The following is a 20,908-nucleotide window of genomic DNA, read 5'->3' as shown; positions in this document are numbered from 1 at the left end:
GTCGAGTAATAAGGCCTAAGTGACAGAAATGGTATTTTAAATAATCGCTTCCACTAAAGGCTACTTTAGTAGAAGGTTCTTGCATAGAGATGTTACGACAAGTTTATAGAGTCCCGATACCACGTTCCCTGTCTTTTATATTTTATCATTTATCATATGCTGTCGTAGTGCAGAAGAAATTATAAAAAACAATCTAGTCTTCTGATTCTTAAAAAGTATCGTTGCTAAATTTAAGTGATGATTCATCTCTAATACCAATTTTATTAAGTATACATTGTAAGAAATAATTTGAAAATTACAATACAAAAGCAATTGAATTTTCATAATTACATATTTGATTTGTATTTTCAATAAAAAAGGCTTAAAATTTAATGAACGTAATTTAATAATTAAGCTGGTATTTAAAATTAAGAAAACGAATATGAATTTCAAAATTTATACTTTTTTTAAAAATTTTCAAAGCAAGTATTGAAAATTCTAAGACACATTGAATTTTAATAATTCCATTTTAAATTTTATAATACTTATTTGAAAATTCAAATACTTGTATATGAAATTTCTGCGCGTGACGTGCTGCGCGTTTAGTAATCAAGGATTGTGTATTAATACTAATTAGTTAAATATATAATAAATTTGAGTAATGTGAGCGGTGTACATCAAACTTTGTTGTTGTCAAGTTTTTATTTCCTCGATAATATAAAGTAAATAAAACTTGTGACTGAACTGAACATCATTGACAGTACACAGTATTAAATGTGATATATAGCATAATGCTAATAAACATAATATAGTTTTATAGTGATTTAAATATCAAAATATTTATTTAACTTCTACTTTTTTTAAACGTTTAAGAAAAAAAAATATAATTACCCGCTATATTATATTATATTATAACAATGGTTAATAAAAAAAAAATTATAGTGTTTTTTATAAGGAATTGATGACAGTTCACAAAATTTTGAAGTTTTATCAATAAACATTTTGTTACTTTATATACCTAATAGTCTTTAATTTCCATGTAACCATACACTGTTAAAAAAAATTGTTTTAATTTTCGAAACATTGTATACAACGCAATAAACACATACAATTGTCTTTGAAATTTCATTGTAGCGATCGTATAGAATTTAAAATACACGCTTTTGAATTTTAAAATATACAGTTCAGATTTTCAAATACATCTATTCGAAAATTAAAAACAAAGTATTTTAATATTAAAAAAATTGTATTTAAAAATTTAAAAAGAAATACCTGAAAATCCAAAATGTTGATTTGAAAATTCAAAAATGTGTATTTTAAATTATGTATGAAATTAGTAATGAAATTTAAAACACAAATGTATGTGTTTAATGCGTTGTATACAATGTTTTGAAAATTCAAACAATTTTTTTAACAGTGTACATTTCGATAACTAAATGGAATATTTTCGATTGTATTCAAAATCTCCCTTAGCTAGGCCTTATTACCCGCAGGTCCCTTATTTTAAATGGATTTTAATTATTTTTATAGTTTTTAATAATTCCTAAATTACTTTTGTAAATATTATTGAGCATTATTTTGTTAAACTTTTTCAAAAATCAATTGTCAGTTGGAAAATATTAATGACTTTTGTTTTATGATAAAAACTATTAAAAATTTTTTTCTTCTTTTGTATCAAATCAAATAATCATGCAAAATTTAATTTTTTTCATGTAAATTACTTGCAAAAAAGTTTAACAGTCAAATTCATTTAAAATCCAGAAATATTTTTTTATCTTTTTCCAGGGGTCCCCATTTTGTCCGCAGAAATGAAAAATTTTTTTTTTACGGTAACTGAAAATTTTTTCTATTTTGAATATCATTAAAAAAAAAAGATTCAGTGTATTTGAGTCCTCGAAAACTTGGTATTTCCTCAAGTACCCCGTTTTGCCCCTCCCTACTCATATAAAAATATTAACACGGAAAAAATTTTTTATATCGTATTGAATAACAAGAAACCGAATCAAAATAACTTTGTTTTATGATCAATGATATAAAATCACGAATGACATTTATAAAATTTTTGTCGACAGCTATATTTTACGAAAATGTTATTTTTTTTTTTACATTCACGAAATAATAATAAGCCGCCAGTCTAAAAAAATGTTGCAAAATCACGCAAAAATATTTATATTTACACATAAATTTTTATCAACATGCACAAAAAAAAAATAACAGTTTCCTTATCGTTTTAAAATATCATTCCAATATCATAAAAAAATATTTGAATATTCATTTATTTTATTTACATTAAAAAAAAAAAAAAAAAAAAACAAAACAACGATCGTCATCTTAAAAAAAAAAAAAAAAAAAAAAAAAAAAAAAAACAAATCTCTTACTCATGGTTACGGTCGATAAACAATTTATATATTCCTTATACTAATTAATTGAACAAATAAATATCTATTGCACTTTCAATTATTAATTAATTAATTAATTAATTTAAAAATATTTGTAATAAAATACCATATTAAGTGACGTTTAATAAAAGTCAAAAAATATGATAAGTAATCAACACAATAGAAATTCATTGAGCGCAGATAACTTAAGTGATGTTGATCATTCAATGTCTTCCAATAATAAGTCTAATCGTAAATCACGTCGCCGTAAGCCACGCAGTGCTAATGACTCTAAGGTAATTTATCTCTATCAATTTTAATTAATTATTTATTTATCCAGACAATAAGTCAATGATTTGCTAATAATTATTATTATTGACTTGTATACTTTCAAATAACAATTACATGTAATTATTTTGCAATTAATTTTAACTATTTCATTACCTAATTTTGAAAAATTCTTCAGTAAATATTTTACAGAATCTCTGAATCTTTTTTTTGATAAATTAAATTTAAGTTTACAATTTTTAATTTCTAATGATTTTTTAAATTTAAATTTTTTTTTAATAAAAATATATGAAGGCGAAAATGACAAATATGTCGTCAGTAATCGACGGTAAGAAAGAATATAAAAACATTGACATTTATCAAAATTATCCATCAACATCAAACTCAGCGCCGCATATTCAAAGTCATTATTCTTCCAATAATCGTGAGAATTATCACGTTGCCATGAGACCTAGGTCACTTTATACAACTTATAATTATCATCCTAATGATAATAATAATAATTTTCAGGTGAGAAATAATTAATTGTTTTTTTTTAATGACTAATTAAAAAGGGAATTTCCAGTAAAAAAAGAAATTACTTGAATTTTTTTTTAAATTCTTTAATCAACAGAAGTTTTTTTCTTATCATAATTTATTAATGTGATAAAATTTAAAAAAAAATTTCAATGAAAAATTTTTTTTCACAAATAAATAATTTTTTGGATTAAATTTTTTAAAATTATTTTATCAGGAGTGAATTTTTTGGAAACGATTAATAATAAATGGATTTAATTTTAAAAAACAATTTTATCAAGAGTCAATTCTTGAAAAAATTTTTTATCAACAGACAATTTTTTAAAAATTTTGAATAATTACTTTGATCACATTTTGTTTTTTTTAATTATAAATAAAATTGGATTAAATTTTTAAAAAATAATTTTATCAAGAAACAATTTTTTAAAAATCATAAATTATTATTTAGATTAAATTTTTTGAAATTGTTCCAACAAAAATTTTTTTTAAAATCATAAATAATTGCTTAGAATAAATTATCAAAATCAATTACATCAAGACAATTTTTTTAAAAATCACAAATAAATAATTTTAAAAAATTTTAAAATGCTATTTTATCAAATGACGATTTTAAAAACATCAGAAATATTTACAGAGAATTTAAGAAATTTAAAATTACAGTACAGACATACAACATCACTTTTTCTCGAATTTATCAATTGATCTCAATAATTTTTTAAACAATCAAAGTTATCAGTAGCTTTTTGAGGTTTTACTTTAAAAATTTAAAAAAGCCCAGTACTTTTCTGACGATATATTTATAAGCTAATAAATTTTCCATATAGCGTTTCAACGATTTTTCAAAGTATTTGGAATCACCACCAAGCGATCAATGGACTGGAATAAATAATAATTCAAATTATAATGGAGCGAACACTATTTGGCGCCAAAGAAATCCAACGAAATCACTAATTACGCCTTATTATCCTTCGGAGGACAATAATAATTGTATTTATGGGGAAAATTGGCGCGATCATGATATTGAAGGGGGTAGTGTTGGTGCTGTCGCTACACCACACGGTACAATATCTCTCAGACTTCATAATCGTATTCGCGTTGACATGACAGTCGATCGTGCCGTCAGAGTTATTAATTTTAAGGTTTTATTTTTTTTTTTTTATTACAATTCCTATCAAAAAAATCTATATGGGAATCCAACCTAGATTCCTATGTAAGTTCCCACATGGCGTTGTCGGATGGATTCACATATGGTTTCCTATAGGAATCCACCATAGATCTCAATATAAATTCTCACATGGGTTCCTATGGGAATTTTCATCATGGCAAATCCATATGGTAATCTACTGTGGATTCCCATGTGAATTTTTACGAAGATTTCCCATGGGAATCTGCACCATGTCAAAATCCCTATGGGAATCTTGTATGAATTAGAAATTAGGAAAATTAACAAAAAGCGTCGCGTTATCCTGCTAATATAATATTCATATGCGCGTATCAACTCTATAGAAATTACTTATATAGAAACTTAGATTCCAATAGAAATTTCCCATAAAGAAATTCATATATCCCAGTTTCTACGTCAAGTTCCTAAATGGGAATTCCAGCACTCACAGTTTCCTGTATGGATTTCCCATATGAAAATCCAGATACCCATGAATTCTTATATAAATCCATATTATTCTATATAGATTCTTATGGGTTTTTCTTGTAATACCACATGGATTGTTTTGATAGAGAAGCTTTAAAAAATAACTTTTTTTTTTACTAGTAATTTTAATTTTAATTTATTGGAATAGAATAATATTGTATTATCTTTGAGTGGATCTGGATCAGCAGCAGCTCTTTTGCATCCTAATGGACGAATTTATCAATATGGATCACGTGTTGAAATTCTTGCTCATGATTCCCATGGAAATAATAAGTTTGTTTAAATTTAATGTTTATAAATTATCCTTTTAATTTTTAAATTTAATATTTTTTTTTTTTTTAATAGATTTGCTAAAATGTGGTACAAAGGAGTAAGTTTTACTTCAGAACAATGTGCGTTGGTGTATTTAGTTGACGCAGCGGGAACAAGGACTACTACAGATTCATTTTCGGATATGAGTCAAGTACGAAAAATTATTTTAAACTTTTGTAAATTAAGAGATCATTGAAAAAAAAAAGTAAGATTTTTTTAAGTTGATGAAATCTTTTTTCATAAATTTTAAAACTAGTATATTAAATATATTATTTATTTTTAATATCCTCTATTTACAAAAAAAACTCAAATTTTGAAAAATTTTAGTTCGATTATTAAAAAAAAAAAAAAATGATTAGTTATTCGAAATAATTTATGATTTTTTAACGAAATAATTTAAAATAAAAATTTTTGTTTAAATTTATTGATCCAAAAATAGTTTAGAAAATTTTCATGGGTTTATAAATTTTTGTTAAGGAGTAAAAAAATTAATAACGAATGTGCAATTTTTTGTTGTTCATTTCTAATTTAAAAATGAAAAGTTTTATAGATCCTTCAAAAATTTTGATAGTGTATATTGTTTAGGATTTTTCATTGAGCGTTTTTTATGCTGAGTCAAGACACGGACCAGCATGTCTCCAAGAAGCAACGACAGCTCTCAATGCCGCTCAATACTGGGTAACTGAAGAAGGAGTTGAAAATTGGATTATTAATAACGTCAGAGTATCACAAACTTCTGATGGACTTGTAAGGTAGAGAAAATTAATTTTTTAGTTAAAAAAATATTAAATTATGCTTAGATCACTACAAAATTATTTTTACCCTCTATAGAAATGAATTAAATATTAAAACTTTTACTATTTAATAAAATCATTAAAAAAAAAAAAATTTCCATTTTTTTAAAACAATTAAATTTTTTTTTTTGAGAATTTTTACATACAAATTTTTTTTTTTTCAACTCTAGTAAATTAAATAAATTATATTATTTATTTTTAACAACTTCGATTTAAAAAATTTCCTACATCATTAAAAAATTTTTTTCTTTTTCAAAATTTGCCTTGAATAAAAATTTGAACAAAATTATTTTTGAAAAAAATAAAATAAAATAAAAAAAAATTCTCTGTATAGAATTGCAAGAAACAGCAACAAATATCAACTGCGAACATCACCAAGCAACGGAACAGCGTCACTGACAACACCATTCATGCATTGCACTGCTTCCTTGGGCCAGACATCCCACTTATTCGTACGTCGTGGCGAACGTCGGATGCATTACGACGGCACCAGCTTTATTGTACGCAATGCCGGTCATAGTGCCGGCTTCGACGACAATAATCAACTTAAAGTCTACTAAAAATAATAATTACAATCTATTCCCATTAAACTTTTCAAAAATAATTATAAAATCTATTTCGAGGCTATTCGTTTTTAAAATAAAATAATAAATCTTTCAATTCATAAATACTTTTTTTAATTTTGAAAAAAATACCAAAAAAAAAAAAAAAGAATTTCTTGACACAAAATATTTTTACTCTTCAATAATTTTTTTGAATTATAAAATTTAAAAAAAAAATTTTTCTTAAGAGTAAAAATTTTCTTACGGCAAAAATTTTTTTTATGTCTAAGAAAATTTTTTTTTTCTGTGCAAAAATAATTTATGAATATCAGAATTATAAAACTTTGATTTAAAAAATATAAAAAATATATTTACATTCATAATAACAATAATAAAAAAAAATCTAATAATTACAATCGATAGTCATCAAAATTAATAGATTCATCAGATGAATCTGACACATATGTAAATTTTTCCATTTTTATATGAGGCAAATAATCAAAGTCGTTATTCATATTATCGTTCCTAGAAGTTGATGGCACTTGGTCGTTATTATCATAGTTATTTTTATTTAACGCGTAATCTAAATCATTAACAGTAGGTTTTTGGTTTTCATTTATATTAATATCAGACTCGTGCTCATCCTCGTCTTCTTCCTCGTGCTCTATCTCCATCTCCATCTCCTGGTCCTGGTCCTGGTCCTGATCCTGTTCCATCTCATCTCCATTATAATTCATATCGTCGTTGTCAATTGACTCAGGACTATTGGCTTGATAATCTGGATCTTCATCATTCGAATCTGAATCTTGATGGTAATCTTGATCAGAGTCTTGCCCCACATTATCATTTTGTCCATTAGTATAATCAGGCGGACAAGTCGTGCGATGGCTGCGGCGTAAATTGTGCTTGTCCTGAGTGTTGCTTTTAACGAGTTGATCTAGATTTTTGACGTTGTCGGAAATCTTTTTTAAAGTGTCTACATCAAATAATAATGGCGCCCGTATTGCGTTGGCACCCAATTTATACTTCAATTTATTTTTTAAATTTGAATAATTCTTTGCTTCATTCATAACGTCCTCGAATATTGATATTAATTCTTTTTTTTTCTTCAGTGATTCTTTTGGTCGGGAATTTCCTTTCATAAAATCTTTCAATACGTAGTAATTTTCTAATCCACGCTAAATAAATTTAAAATGTTATTATTATTTCTTTTATTGTGAATCATTTTTATTTTATTATAAAAGTTATAAAGTTAAAATAAATTTTAATCGTCATTAAAAATTTTATTTAAGTAAAAAATTACGAAGACTAATATTTATTTAGGGTAATTGAATTTATTAAAAGAGGAAGCTGGTCTGAGGTATGAAAAAAAGAAGATATTTTTTTTATTTTTTTTTATTTTTTTTTTTTTTTTTTAGTAACTTCATTATTAAAATTCTCAAAATTTGTGGCATTATTAAGCGACATTCCAAAAATATTCTGCTAAATTTTTATAAAAAAATATTGAAAAATAAGCCAGTGGTAGAGGGGAGAGACGAGTCACTTAAAAAAAAGTCTCCATGCCATGACAGGATAACTCATGACTGCCTCCTCTGAAATTAAAAAACCAAAAAGATTTCTTTAATACATAAGTTTATCTCAAATTTGAACGAAGGATTTTTTTTTTCAATAACTATTCATTTTTTAATTAAACAAAAGGAGCAATTTTTGACAAAAATCAGAGTTTTTTGATTGCACCTTCACCAAAAATAAAAAAGTCAATATTTTGTTTATTCCTTTGTTCAAATCTAAGATAATCTTATGTACTAAAGAAATCTTTTTGGTTTTTTTATTTCAGATGACGCAGTCATGAGTTATCCTGCCTACGACATGGAGACTTTTTTTTTAAGGTGACTCGTCTCTCCCCACTACCACTGGCTTATTTTTAAATATTTTTTTCCAAAAATTTAGCAGAACATTCTTGGAATGATGCTTAATAATGTCACAAATTTTAAGAATTTTAATAAAGAATATACTCTGAAAAAAAAATCACAAAAATATGCTTTTTTTTTATATCTCAGACCAGCTTTTCGCTTTGACATAATATTCTTGATTTCATATTAATTACTTTATTTTTTACTCTAGTTAATTAATATGATACTGGAGTTAACTGAGGTCTCATAATTTTTGGATTTTTTTAACCGATAAATCATACAAAAAAAAATATTTGAAAAAATTGCATCTGTAATTTTTAAAATTTTCTAAATGTGCATATATTTAGTTTTTGTTTTTTTGTAATTGATTTGGAGAAAAAAAATCCGAAATTCACTTATTGTCTGCTAACTTCAGGATCATTATTTAATAGTCCTCTGTAATCTAGTATTTTGACTCAAGTTACTCAACTCAATTTTAAGAAAAGTTCTATTCCAGATAAGTAATTTGTGTCGGCAATTATTTCGATTTCATGATTTAAAAAAAATTTTTTTTTTTACGCTAATCTCCTCAAAGAACATCTTTTAGTTTCTTAGGGTAGAGGTACCGCCTTTAGGTCAATTTTGGGTACTTGAAAAATTTAAGCCCTAACATAATTTGTAAAAGGCGCCATATCATAATTTATTTTTAAAATGTGTACACAGATATCTTTATCACACTATTGCTTAGGAAATTTTTTTTTTTACTTTTTTATTAATTAAAATAAAGTATCAAATGTCAAAAATTGGAGCAGTGGCCAAAAACGGTATCGACCCGTGTAAAAAAAAAAATGTTCAGAAAATATACGGAAAATTTTTGAAGCTCGAACATCGAAACGTGACACAATTCCGCATATTTTTCGAACATTAAATGATTTGATTTTTTTCGTTCCGAAAATTTTTTCCAAGAAATATTTTTAATTTTTTTTATCGGACATTCAGTTCTTCAAATTTTTCTATTGTTTCATTCTAGATGAGTTAGAAAATTTTTATAATTTTTAATTTCTGAGATTTTGAAAGTTTTGCTTAAAAATCTTAGAAACAGTTTTCAAAATTTTTTGCATATTTTTCGAACACATTTCGTATATGAAATTTTTTGGATTTTTGAGTCTATTTTTTGTCAAAACACTAAAGAAAGTTTTCGAACATTTTTCGCATATATATATATATATATTATATGTACCCTAGCTTTTTTAAAAGTTTGAATTGTTGAAAAAAAAAAATCCGAAAATTGTTAATTGTCTTGTAACTTCCGGATCATAAACTTTAAGGGTATGATACAAGAGATCTTTTTTGTAGAGAATTAAATTTCCGACAAAATCTCAAAATTCAAAAATTTGGAAAATCCAAAAGTACACGACTCATAATGCTCATTTATTATGAAATAATAAAATAATAATAAAAAAATGGCGGGAAGCACGAATAAATTTAAAATATTTAAAATTTGTTGCTTTTTTTTTTTTTAATTATATTAGTAATTTTTTATAATTATAAAAGAATTTTCTCGAAATATCTCGATAACTAACAAAAAAAAATATATGTAAATAAAAACAAATAAGAAAAAAGAATTGAATTGAAAAAATTCAGGCTTACCAATTAGCAATAACACAAAATACTTTTGTATCCTTTTGTTTTCGAAAAAAAAACGTTTTTCTCCCGAACAAATAAACCGATTAAGACGGTTAAGATGGCAATCGATGCGTTTTATTGAGTTCTACAACTGATCAGATTTTGAAATTGATTTATTGAGTCGTTTTTGAAAAATTTCGAGAATTCTAAAATTTTTTTTTTTTTTAATTCTTTCGACAACGGTTTCTCTTGAACGAATTAACAGATTTTGATGTTTGAGGTGGCATTCGACGCGGCTTATGAAGTTTCAGAGCCTAGTTGATTTTGGAATCAATCCATCGAGCACATAAAAAGTTATCCAAAAAAAACATTTCTAAAAAAAATTTATTTTTGGAATATCTCTGAACGAGCCCTGCCGATCAAACTCAATTGTTTTCAGCTTTTAGATATTGACAAGCCGCGTCGAATGACGCCTTGAAAATCAAAATCGGTTCATCCGTTCAAAAGTTAGATATTTACATACATACATACATACATACACTCGGACATCATCGTGAAATTAGTCAGGATAGCTTCCTAGAATCTCAAAACGTCAAGATCTCTTAGAAATTCGATTTTCGAAAATCGGACTGAAACCAATAACTTCCCGAATTTTTGAAAATTTGCAATTTTTTTGGCGGGAAGTTAAAAAACAGCTGTACTAGGGTGGTAATCTGCAAGCGCCCTTGGTGGAATAAATGTACGTATAATGTATAGATATATCACCATCCATGTTAATTTTACATAGATATATATATGTATAGTTATACAGCCTTTTTATTCTTTTATTAATTGTAATTAAACGACACTGAATTACCTAGCCATTTTCAATAGGGGATTTACAAATCTTTCAAAGAATTTAAAAAAAAAAAAATTGTTTTAATTACTGGATTTTTTCGCAAGTTATCGTGTTACGGGTTTTATACTTGACGGACGGGAAATTTTTTCAAACTATTTTGATGTTTTTTCGTATCTTATTGAACTAAATAAATTTTTGAAAAGTATGGAATTAATCTCAATTAAATTATCTTTAAAATGGTGTGCAACATATCTTAATTCCGTGAATACACAAAGGTATAATAATTGAAATAGTTGCCGAAGTGAGGCGAAAAAAATTTTTGCTTCGCATCATGAGTCGTGCAAATTAAAAAAAAAAATTCTTCTGAGTTTAGTATACAAATACATGAAAAATCGAGTACTAGGTCTCTAACCTTATATTTAATAAAAAAACTTACCTCATTATCACATAAACAATGCGAAAATGCATTAGCGTCAACTAATTTATTCAATACCATAATACAATCCCATCTTTCATTTTCAACGAGCATTTTTTTAAATGTTATCAAATTTTCCCACTCTGACATAATAATTCTTATCTTAGGACCTTTCAACGGCATTGAAAAATAAATACTGTACATCATGAATAAACCGCCGATTTTTTCAATTGAATCTCTTTCATTCGTTATCAAATACTCTTTGGACATATCCAGAGCCTCTTCGCAAAATTCCATCAGTTCTGAACGCGTTGATCGTCCGCTAAATTTATTTAAATAATTAATAAATTAATGAGTCTATTCATTTATTAATTTATTTGTTTTAAAATTTTTAAATACTCACGTAAAGATTCGATGGAATTTCATACTTTTCCATACTTGAGCAAAATCACAATAATTATGTGACTCTAATGATCTGAAACGCGATATCACTTCGTTGACATCTTCACGAAATCCAGCAGCACAATAAAATGTTTTACACGCGTCCATTTGTTAGTTTTAATTAACCGATTAACTAATTAATTCATCAATAAATAAGTTCAATATTTGTTATGATTACATGTTTAATACTTTTTAGGTTTAGATTTTAGGTTAAGAAATTTCAAACTTACATCAGATGGCGCCAATTTTTAAAATTGAGCGGTAAACTTTAAATTTTTGAAAATAATTTTTTTTCTTACTCATTAAACTAATAAACGTTATGCCGCTCAAGTTATTATTATTTAATAATTAATTGAGGAACCGAATAATTACTAGTTTGAAATGTTTCGGATTATTTTCAAGCTATTAAATTATTCAAAAAATCTAAATTATTCAAAAGTTTAGAAAAATGATAAATTTATGTAAACAGTGTAAGATTTTTGTTACATGGAAAGAAAAACATGGAAATTTTTCCCATTTTGCTTAGGGTAAATTCTTTTGTTGACATAGCAAATTTTGCTTTCATCATGACAAATTTTACTAGGGAACAATGAGAATATAACGATATTTTATATAAATTTTACCCACATACAGGGATATCTTCTATATAAACATTAAAAAAATTTCCATGTAGACATAGAAAATTTCTCTGTTAACATTGCTGAAATTCCTATATTGACATGGGTATTTTTACTATGTCAGCACAGGAATTTTTCCCATGTTACCAGAGTCATTTCTTCTCTATTGACATAGGAATTTTTCCTAGGTTGCCGAAGAAAAAATTCCTCTGTTAACATAGTAAATATTCCTACGTTGACGTAGTAAAAATACCCATGTTGACATAGAAAAAATTTTCATGTCAACATTGAAAAAATTGGTATGTTGCATAGGAAAAGTCCACAAGAAACCGAAACCAACAAAATACCAAATATATTGGTCATTATTATTATTTAGGCCTTAAAGCGATAAAATAAAGATATGTGAAGGTTTTAAGGTATACGAAAATAGAGTTTCAAAGTTTTCAAAAAAATTTTGTGTAATGTAATTAAAATTTTTTGCAGCATCTACCAATGAAAAAATGTTTTTATAAATTCAATTAGTATAAACGTGTACGTAAAAGTTAATTACATCGTGTTTCCGACAGTATATAATCATCAATTCAATTAATTAATTTTTATTTACTTAATAAATTACGTAAAAAAAACATCAGTTTACACATATTTCATTTTTACATACATGGGAATTTCTACTTTGTTAACATGGGAATAATTTCCATGTTAACATAGGAAATTTTCCCATGTTGATATTGAGGGATTTCCTCCGTCTTTAAAGGAATTCCAGCAATGTTAACACAGGAATTTTTTCAATGTCTGCATAGGAATTTTTCCCATGGTAACATCGGAATTGTTCCTATATTACATAGTTATTTTTCCAATATTGGTACAGAAAAGTTTATATTGTCACTATAGGAATAATTCCTATGCAACAAAGCAAAATTTTTTATGTGACATCGTTACAATTCACATGTTGACATAATCAAACTTACAAGTTCAACAAAGAAATTTTCTCCAAGCAAAATTGTAGAAATTCCCATTTTTTTCTCTCCGTGTATATGGGTTCCCATGCAATTCCACATAGATTTTATAAACAAATTTCCTTTAAAATTTTAAATTCACGCGGCCAATCGAAATTAAAAATCATTTTCCCGCGTTATCAACCGATGGCGCCAATTTACAATTCCTCAATGGCTGTCTTGGGAAAAAAAAAAATAATTCACTCATAAATATATAGGTTAAAATATTGTCACTAAAATAATAATATAGTTTATTAAATACATATTAAAATATAGTTTATTTAATAAAATTAACACAAACAATTATAAATTATTATATTTAAGAAAACTAGTTTTAAATACGTAGTAAATAATGAACTATCGTATTACTTAATAGTTTACCCATAAGCAGTTAATACCACCACCAAAACCAATTAATTAGAGACAATTATTAAAACATAAATAAATAAATAATAACAACAATAAGAATAATTAAAATAAAGTAAATATTATGGCTGATCCTTCGAGCATTAATGAAGCTATTATTCAAATAAAAAAATTATTATGGGGTAATAGTGTTAAGGAAGAAGTTTTCAATCGTTGGGCACAAGGTTTGTAACCTTAAATTCAATTATTAATGCAAATATATTATTTATTATTTTACTAAAATCAGCTGGAGTTTAATGATTTTTGGACTCCTTCCAAAATCATAAATTACAAAAAAAAAATTATTTTAAAAAATTGCACTTTTAGTTTTTTTTATTTTCTACATGTGCATATTTTTAGTTTTTTCATTTTATGATTTATTTGTTGAAAAAAAAAAAAAAAATAATCAAAAATTTTTAATCGTCTACTAACTACGAGTGTGAATTTTGCTGACAATTGTCAATTTCAAATTTTTAAATAAATAAATAAAATGTAAATAGATTCCCAAGATGCCAAATGTTAACTTATTATTTTGCGTTCTAGAAATTTTATTATTTAACATCAAAAAATATAACTGATGTCCATCTGAAAGTTGACATTATTATGTTTCAAAATAATAACTATTGTGACAATTTGTCAACTTTTTGATAACACTTTGAAACTATTAGTTGACAAACAGCAATTAGTTTCTTTTATACCAAAAACGTAATAAATTGACAACTTTTCTATGTTGACATCGGATTCAAAATGCCATCTTTAGGCTGACAAATTAAATATTTTTATGTCGACATACCGTTGGCAGTTTTGAAATATATTTGAAAGCTCGTCGATGTAGCCTGTGGCCTAATGTCAACTTTTTTGTATCGAAAAAGTTAACAAAAAAAATGTTATGATGTAAATTAATTAATATTATTACTAATATATTTATTATACTATATAATTAGTTAATTTTGCGATGTAAAAAAGTTATCGTTCTTATGATTCAAAAAGACAACTTCATGTTAACAATTTGTCAACTTTTTGATGACATTTTGCTAACTTCTTGATTACACTTTGTATCGTATTGTTGACAAACAGCAATTAGTTTTTTACACCGAAAAGGTAACAATTTGACATCTTTTTTCATGTTGACATATTGAGTTCCGAATGTCATCTTCATGTTGACAAATTAAATATTTTATTGTAAACTGAAAAAATTACTTTTTTGGGTTAATATTTTTTTTTCAAATCATACAAGCAAACCCGATTTTTCATTTTAGAATAAGATATAGAATGCACTAGTGTTTTATTCATTTACTAGTTCCTAATTGTCCCCTATCGGTTAATACAAATATATACATTATATAATTCAAATATTTAAATTTAGTTTAATGGTTTATTAGATTATTTACGGAGAATCAAAAGTTATTTTAAGGCATTTATTTTTTTCTTGAGCTCACTTTGATAAATAAAAATCGACACGTTGAACACGTGAATGACAACAAAAAAAATGACAGCGTGAATAAGATAGAGTCATCAATATGTTAAGAAAAAAATAACTCAGAGTAATGCAAACAATAGCAGCATTTCTCAGTTCACAGATGTCAAAATAGTTAACATTAAAATGTAACCCAAATGTTCACCTAAAATAGTTAATAAAATTTTAACAACTAAATGTTACCTTTCTAATAACTAAAATAGTCGACATTTAGTAAACATTTTTGGATAACAAATTGTCAGCATTAAGTGGTAACTTTCTTCATCTTCCAATTGTCATCATTTATGACAACTATTTGCTAACATTTTTTATATGATGTTTTGTTTTAAATTTTTTTTGGTAACATTAAAATAACTTTTAAAAATTGACTTCTTAAAAATTCTAATTGTCATCATTTTATTAACATTTAGGACTAACAGAAAATTGACTTGAAATAGAAAACTAAAAGTTAACAAAAAACGAGCCTGGCAACTTAAGAATACTCTGACGGATCCAAAGTACGATAATTACCGTAATTTACGATATTCAGAAGAATTACGGTATTTTACAGTAAAGTGCAGTAATTTACAGTAAAAGACGGCAGTTAACGATAAATGTAAAGTAATTTTTCTAAAATTGCGGGAAGTCTGCATTATTTTACCGTAAAGTATTGCACTGTAAAAACTGTACATTGTGAAAATAAAATAATATTGCCCAAACGAGAATTTGTTGGTTCAAGAAATTCGTTACAAATATTTAATTTATTATTATTAATTATCAATTTCTTGAGAAAAAAATATCAAATCTATTTTTGTTATAATATGCATTTAATATTATATTACGGGTAAACAAAAGAATAGCTTTACGAAATTATATATTCTCGAAAATTATCAAAAATATATGTTTTTGTATCAAGTAAATGTTCTTAATAAAAGTATTTTTTTCTCAGTGTAAAAATAAATAAGCATATGGTGCTTATGGTAAAATCGTCGCAAATCACCGTATTGTACCATAATTCACCGTAAAATTTCGTAAATTACTACACATTACTGCAAAATTACCGTAAATGGTCGTAAATAACCGCAATATTCAGCAAATTCGTCTTTTTTACGGCAAATTACGGCCGGATTCGTTAAACTGCGGTAATTTACCGTAACTCAGATCTGCCAGGGACATAAATAAAAAAATACATGTTTAGAAAATTGAAATATCAGTACGCGCATTTTTTAAAATTTCATTGTTTTAATTTATTTATCTAAAATTCATAAATTGTCGCATGTCTGCTGCATTCACACTCGTCTACCAACTCCAGGATCATTATTAACTACGATGATAAATAAATTTTTAAAGGTTTCATATTTTCTGAGGATGAACCAACGGCATTGGTACAGTTGGAAGGGGGACCGTGTGCAGTAATAGCGCCGGTACAAGCATTTATAATAAAAGATTTATTACTACAAGGAGCGCCAAACACATGGAGAGATATAACGAGTGATAAACAGGATGCTCTGCTTGTTAAAGCGGCATTAGAAATAATATCACAGGCTGCTGATGACCCACCCTATTATTCGCTAGTTCATATCGTTCATAATCGTAATGATGATGATCAGGACGACGATGATAATGACGGTGATAACGATGGCGATGGTGATGGAGACAGAGATAGAGATAGGGATGGAGATGGAGATGGGGATGACATTGAAGCTCATGACAAAGACTCGGAATATTTTCACTCGAGGCTGAGGATAGTGGAGACCAGGAGCTTGGACGATGTTGAGAAATGGCTCACTTCGAGAATTGATATGTTTAAGGAACAGTTTGGTGTTTTGTTGCTGCTCTATACTGTTGTTTGTACCAAAGGACTTGAGGGCATGGTCAATGAAATGTCGGACCCAAGTGATCCGGCCATTGACTCTACTTATGGCTATGGGAGTCAGAGTTTGATTAATCTCATGCTCACTGGACGGGCTGTTGGACATGTTTGGGATCATGACCAAAATGTTGGTGGTCTTGGTATGATATTTTTTATTTAGTTTATTTTAGATTAAAATTCAAGAGTAAAATGACGGGCTAGAGTTCATTAAATTGTTAAAATATAAAATAATTTATGGTGGCCACATTTATGGAAAACCTCGAAATGAAAGGAATTATAAATATACTGGGAAATCAGGAAAAAATTAAGGAATTTCGTCGCAAAGCTGGAAAAATTTTTACTTTCTTGTTTTTTCACTGAAAAAATCCTATAAATTTTTTTTTCTGTCAAAACTGTTCAAAAAGTAGCGCGGCGCGAATGCGAATGTAAAACCGTCTTGAAAAAAAATTAGTAGAAGTTGATTCCCATAGCGAAAAAATGAAGCAGTTAGAATTAAGAAGACTGTTAAAAAAAAAAAGTCTTAGTAGAAACCAATCGTCAGGAGCTTCAAGCTATTAATATGCATATTGACAAGTTACAAATCCAAAAACATTAAAAGTATACATAAGTATTGAACTAATAAGTTTCACTATATTTATTATTCGCGTACTTGATTAATATTTTATTAGTATTCTATAAAACGTTCTTATTTATGAAATTTATTCTAGTGAAAATGAAAAGTTTATTTATATTTTATTATAGAGTAAGTTATATAAATTCATAGATTTAAAATAAAAAATAAAAAATTATTAATTTAATAAATAAAAAAAAATCTATGAACATTGGCAAATAATAAAATAAAGTTTCATTTAACGGCAGTGATTGATTATTTATTGATCTGACTTGTACCATTTTATTTTGAATTAAAAAAATATTTCCAATGATTTAATAAAACTACATACGGTCAGGGAATTTTTTAATTATTTTATTGGAATACCTGGAAAAGTCAGGGAATTTTAGTTTCAAAAATCCGTGGTCACCATGTCAGAACACGATTTTTCTTAAAAAATTGACGTTTAAATGCGAATAGAGTAAAGGTATCGTTTTTGGCTACATTACGACCAGTTTTGGACTCTTGAAAAATTAAAATAAAATAATTTGTAAAAGACGTAATGATATAATTAATTTTTAAAATAAGTAAAAGGATACTTTTATCCCATTATTAAAAGGTCATTTTTATTCTACACTTTTTTATTTTTTAAAATAAAGGTTTAAATGACCAAAAATAGAGCAGTGGCAACAAATGGTACCTCTGCCATAACTAGAGAGCATTGTCAAATTTCGAAAACTTGGTAAAAGATAATTTATTGGAAATAAAATCGTCTACAAAATAAGTCCTATGACATTTTGTGATAAAACTGATATTTTTGGCGGAAATGTTAAATAATACTGAAATTTATCATGAATTTAAAATTGACTTTGAATAACTTTTGAAAGAGTTTATTTATCGAAAAATTATAAGAGACCTTTTTTTGTAGAGCTTTTAATTTCCTACAAGAATCTGTATTGATCTTCCGGTACAATAATTAGCTAATGAGTTATAAAATTCCAAATTTAAAAAAAAATTTCCCTGTGGTTTAAATAGGAAATAGAAAATTACAATCACTGATTTACTTAATAATAAACCAAAGACAAATAATAATAAAATTAAATTAAATTTTCAGAATTACGTGGAATTGACAAGCAGAATGCAGTAGGCTTTTTGGCATTTCTCGAGCATTTGCGTTTCTGTGAAGTCGGTACATTTCTAAAGTCTCCATCGCACCCAGTTTGGGTTCTAGGATCAGAGACGCACTTGACAGTGTTATTTTCAACTGATCGACGTCTTGTGAGCCCGGAAACTCCCGCTGAACAAGCGAGACGTATTTTTAAAAAATTTGACCCTGAGGGTAATAATTTTATACCAACAAATTTGTTGCAAGATGTACTTGCGGAATTGGGATTAGTCGCTGATACTGAATAGTAAGTTTATTATTTTTTTTTTTTTATTAATAATATATGGACGTAGATAAGCAATAAGTGCACTGTAAAAAATTTTGGACTGTCAAAAATTATAAAAAAATCTAAAATCTAATTTTTAAAAACATTTCAGAAATCTAGATTCGGTTTTCCGAAATTACTAATAATACCAATTAATCTGAAACAATTTTACACCGGATTACTAAAATCGCGAGACTAAAAAGCAAATATGTTGTTAACATATTCAGTAAAACTTGAATTTTCATTTTACAATAACGTACCGTTACGTTAATTTTTATTCTAGTCCATTAAGAGCGTTCTTGCTCGAGGCTTACTATTAGATAAAAATTCAAATTTTATATTTTTGGCAAGAATTAATCAATAATTATCGTTAATGAAAATTTCAATGTATGTTATCGATCATTAAAAAAAGCTATGAATGATTAAAAATCAAAATTTTAACACAGAGCCTTATGGGAAACTGTAACTTTTTATGTTTCAACTTCAAAAAAAAAATATTATTAGAATAGATAATGGGATAAAAAAAATAATGATGTTAAATATTCTTTAATTTATGCTAATGATATAATCGTTGTAAAAAAATAGTGCTATCATATATTGACATATATATGTATATATTGAGATTTAAAAATTACGATATTGCCTGATTTATTATGACACAAAAATTTAAGTCAAAGTAACGTCTAATAAAAAATTTACTTTTTTTTACAATAACTGTTATATAAATATTTCTGATAGTCCAAAAAAATTGATAAATTATTTAAAAATTATTGAGATATTTTTTAAAAATTTAATAGCCTCGGAATTAAATTTGAAACAGTTAGCCTTCAGTTGACTCACGAGTCGCGCGAGAACATCCTTAATAGCCCTCTGTAATCTAATATTTAAACTCAAATTTCTTAACTCGATTTTTCGAAAAAATTTTATCCTACATAATTAACTTGTCCTTAAAAACAAGAAAAAAATTTTTTAATTTACTTAAGGTAATAAGGTAAGGTTTAACTTAAGGTAAAAGACCCAATATCCGATCACTCATGTATTTGTATATCTATATTTAGCTAAATTCGATAAATGGAGATATACAAATACATGGAGTGATCAGGTATTAGTTCCCTAATCGGGTACTAGGAACAAAAATATAAAAAATCTGTGGGTTGACATTTTATTGCTTATTTGCGACTAAATAAATAAATAAATTTAATTGAATATTTTTTTTTTAGCGTTGACATAATGAGGAAAAAATTAGATAGTGAATCATTGGGTATAATATTATTAGCATCATTTATGGACGAGTTTTTTCCTGAAGAGCCACAGACATGTCCAGATACGTTTCCGCTGTTACATTACAATGGATTGCCACGTAGTAATCCCGACAATCGTATTATTTATCATACCGGTGATGCTGTGTTACTTGAGTGTACAGTTAATTGTATTTTAGACAGTAATCCAATGCTGACGGTATTACAAACCAAATGGCCGAGCATTGAAGTGCAGTGGAATGGTAACATAACACCTAGCTTAAATTAAATTAATTTTATTTTAATTATTAATTATTATATTAAATTCTCTTCATTGTTGTAAACAAAACTTTTTCTTTTTTTTTTACAAAAAAAAAAAAAATTCAAATGATAATGAAAAACTTATTGTTTGATTCAGTCCTATTTTTAGTTTAACATAAATATAAATAAAACAAAATATATAAAATGAAAATAAATTAATGTAAGTAGCGATTATCACAAGTTTTATTAAATAATTCATTGGAATGTAGAGATTTAAAGAAAAGAAATAATTATAAGTATGGATGCCTTTTTTTTTATGGAGATATAAATAAATAAATAATTTAATAATAATATCGATTTATTTATTGTTATTAG

General features: G+C 26.2%; 3 protein-coding genes across 3 annotated transcripts; 2 read left to right on the top strand and 1 right to left on the bottom strand.

The window, feature by feature from the left end:
- Window positions 1–2,580: 2,580 nt before the first annotated feature.
- LOC103573553 (GATA zinc finger domain-containing protein 14) lies at window positions 2,581–6,585 on the top strand. The gene is made up of 7 exons (XM_008552700.2): window positions 2,581–2,653; window positions 2,940–3,155; window positions 3,986–4,300; window positions 4,958–5,082; window positions 5,155–5,272; window positions 5,707–5,873; window positions 6,250–6,585. The coding sequence occupies exons 1-7, from the start codon at window positions 2,585–2,587 to the stop codon at window positions 6,473–6,475; spliced, it is 1,236 nt and encodes a 411-aa protein (XP_008550922.1). The 5' UTR covers window positions 2,581–2,584; the 3' UTR covers window positions 6,476–6,585.
- A 215-nt stretch (window positions 6,586–6,800) lies between these two features.
- Window positions 6,801–11,872, bottom strand: LOC103573546 (glutamic acid-rich protein). The gene is made up of 3 exons (XM_008552690.2): window positions 11,632–11,872; window positions 11,250–11,550; window positions 6,801–7,635 (listed from the first exon to the last, which is right to left on the bottom strand). The coding sequence occupies exons 1-3, from the start codon at window positions 11,775–11,777 to the stop codon at window positions 6,868–6,870; spliced, it is 1,215 nt and encodes a 404-aa protein (XP_008550912.1). The 5' UTR covers window positions 11,778–11,872; the 3' UTR covers window positions 6,801–6,867.
- A 1,611-nt stretch (window positions 11,873–13,483) lies between these two features.
- LOC103573545 (ubiquitin carboxyl-terminal hydrolase MINDY-3 homolog) lies at window positions 13,484–20,848 on the top strand. The gene is made up of 4 exons (XM_008552689.3): window positions 13,484–13,871; window positions 16,493–17,155; window positions 18,719–19,016; window positions 20,255–20,848. The coding sequence occupies exons 1-4, from the start codon at window positions 13,772–13,774 to the stop codon at window positions 20,559–20,561; spliced, it is 1,368 nt and encodes a 455-aa protein (XP_008550911.1). The 5' UTR covers window positions 13,484–13,771; the 3' UTR covers window positions 20,562–20,848.
- Window positions 20,849–20,908: the final 60 nt, after the last annotated feature.

Source organism: Microplitis demolitor, chromosome 2, assembly GCF_026212275.2.
Source record: "Microplitis demolitor isolate Queensland-Clemson2020A chromosome 2, iyMicDemo2.1a, whole genome shotgun sequence".
NCBI classification, from domain to species: domain Eukaryota; kingdom Metazoa; phylum Arthropoda; class Insecta; order Hymenoptera; family Braconidae; genus Microplitis; species Microplitis demolitor.
Note: the sequence above shows the minus strand (reverse complement) of the source record. Positions and strands in the feature narration are given on the sequence as shown.

What these genes read in the sequence shown, in the direction of transcription:
- LOC103573545 (XM_008552689.3), top strand. Translation starts at nt 13,772, where the DNA reads ATGGCTGATCCTTCGAGCATTAATGAAGCTATTATTCAAATAAAAAAA. An exon ending in TTTCAATCGTTGGGCACAAG is followed by an intron (nt 13,872 to 16,492) that starts GTTTGTAACCTT and finishes AAATTTTTAAAG; the next exon opens with GTTTCATATTTTCTGAGGAT. An exon ending in CCAAAATGTTGGTGGTCTTG is followed by an intron (nt 17,156 to 18,718) that starts GTATGATATTTT and finishes TTAAATTTTCAG; the next exon opens with AATTACGTGGAATTGACAAG.
- LOC103573553 (XM_008552700.2), top strand. Translation starts at nt 2,585, where the DNA reads ATGTCTTCCAATAATAAGTCTAATCGTAAATCACGTCGCCGTAAGCCA. An exon ending in ATAATAATAATAATTTTCAG is followed by an intron (nt 3,156 to 3,985) that starts GTGAGAAATAAT and finishes TTTTCCATATAG; the next exon opens with CGTTTCAACGATTTTTCAAA. An exon ending in GATTCCCATGGAAATAATAA is followed by an intron (nt 5,083 to 5,154) that starts GTTTGTTTAAAT and finishes TTTTTTTAATAG; the next exon opens with ATTTGCTAAAATGTGGTACA.
- LOC103573546 (XM_008552690.2), bottom strand. Translation starts at nt 11,777, where the DNA reads ATGGACGCGTGTAAAACATTTTATTGTGCTGCTGGATTTCGTGAAGAT. An exon ending in AAATTCCATCGAATCTTTAC is followed by an intron (nt 11,551 to 11,631) that starts GTGAGTATTTAA and finishes AAATAAATTTAG; the next exon opens with CGGACGATCAACGCGTTCAG. An exon ending in ATTGTTTATGTGATAATGAG is followed by an intron (nt 7,636 to 11,249) that starts GTAAGTTTTTTT and finishes AAATTTATTTAG; the next exon opens with CGTGGATTAGAAAATTACTA.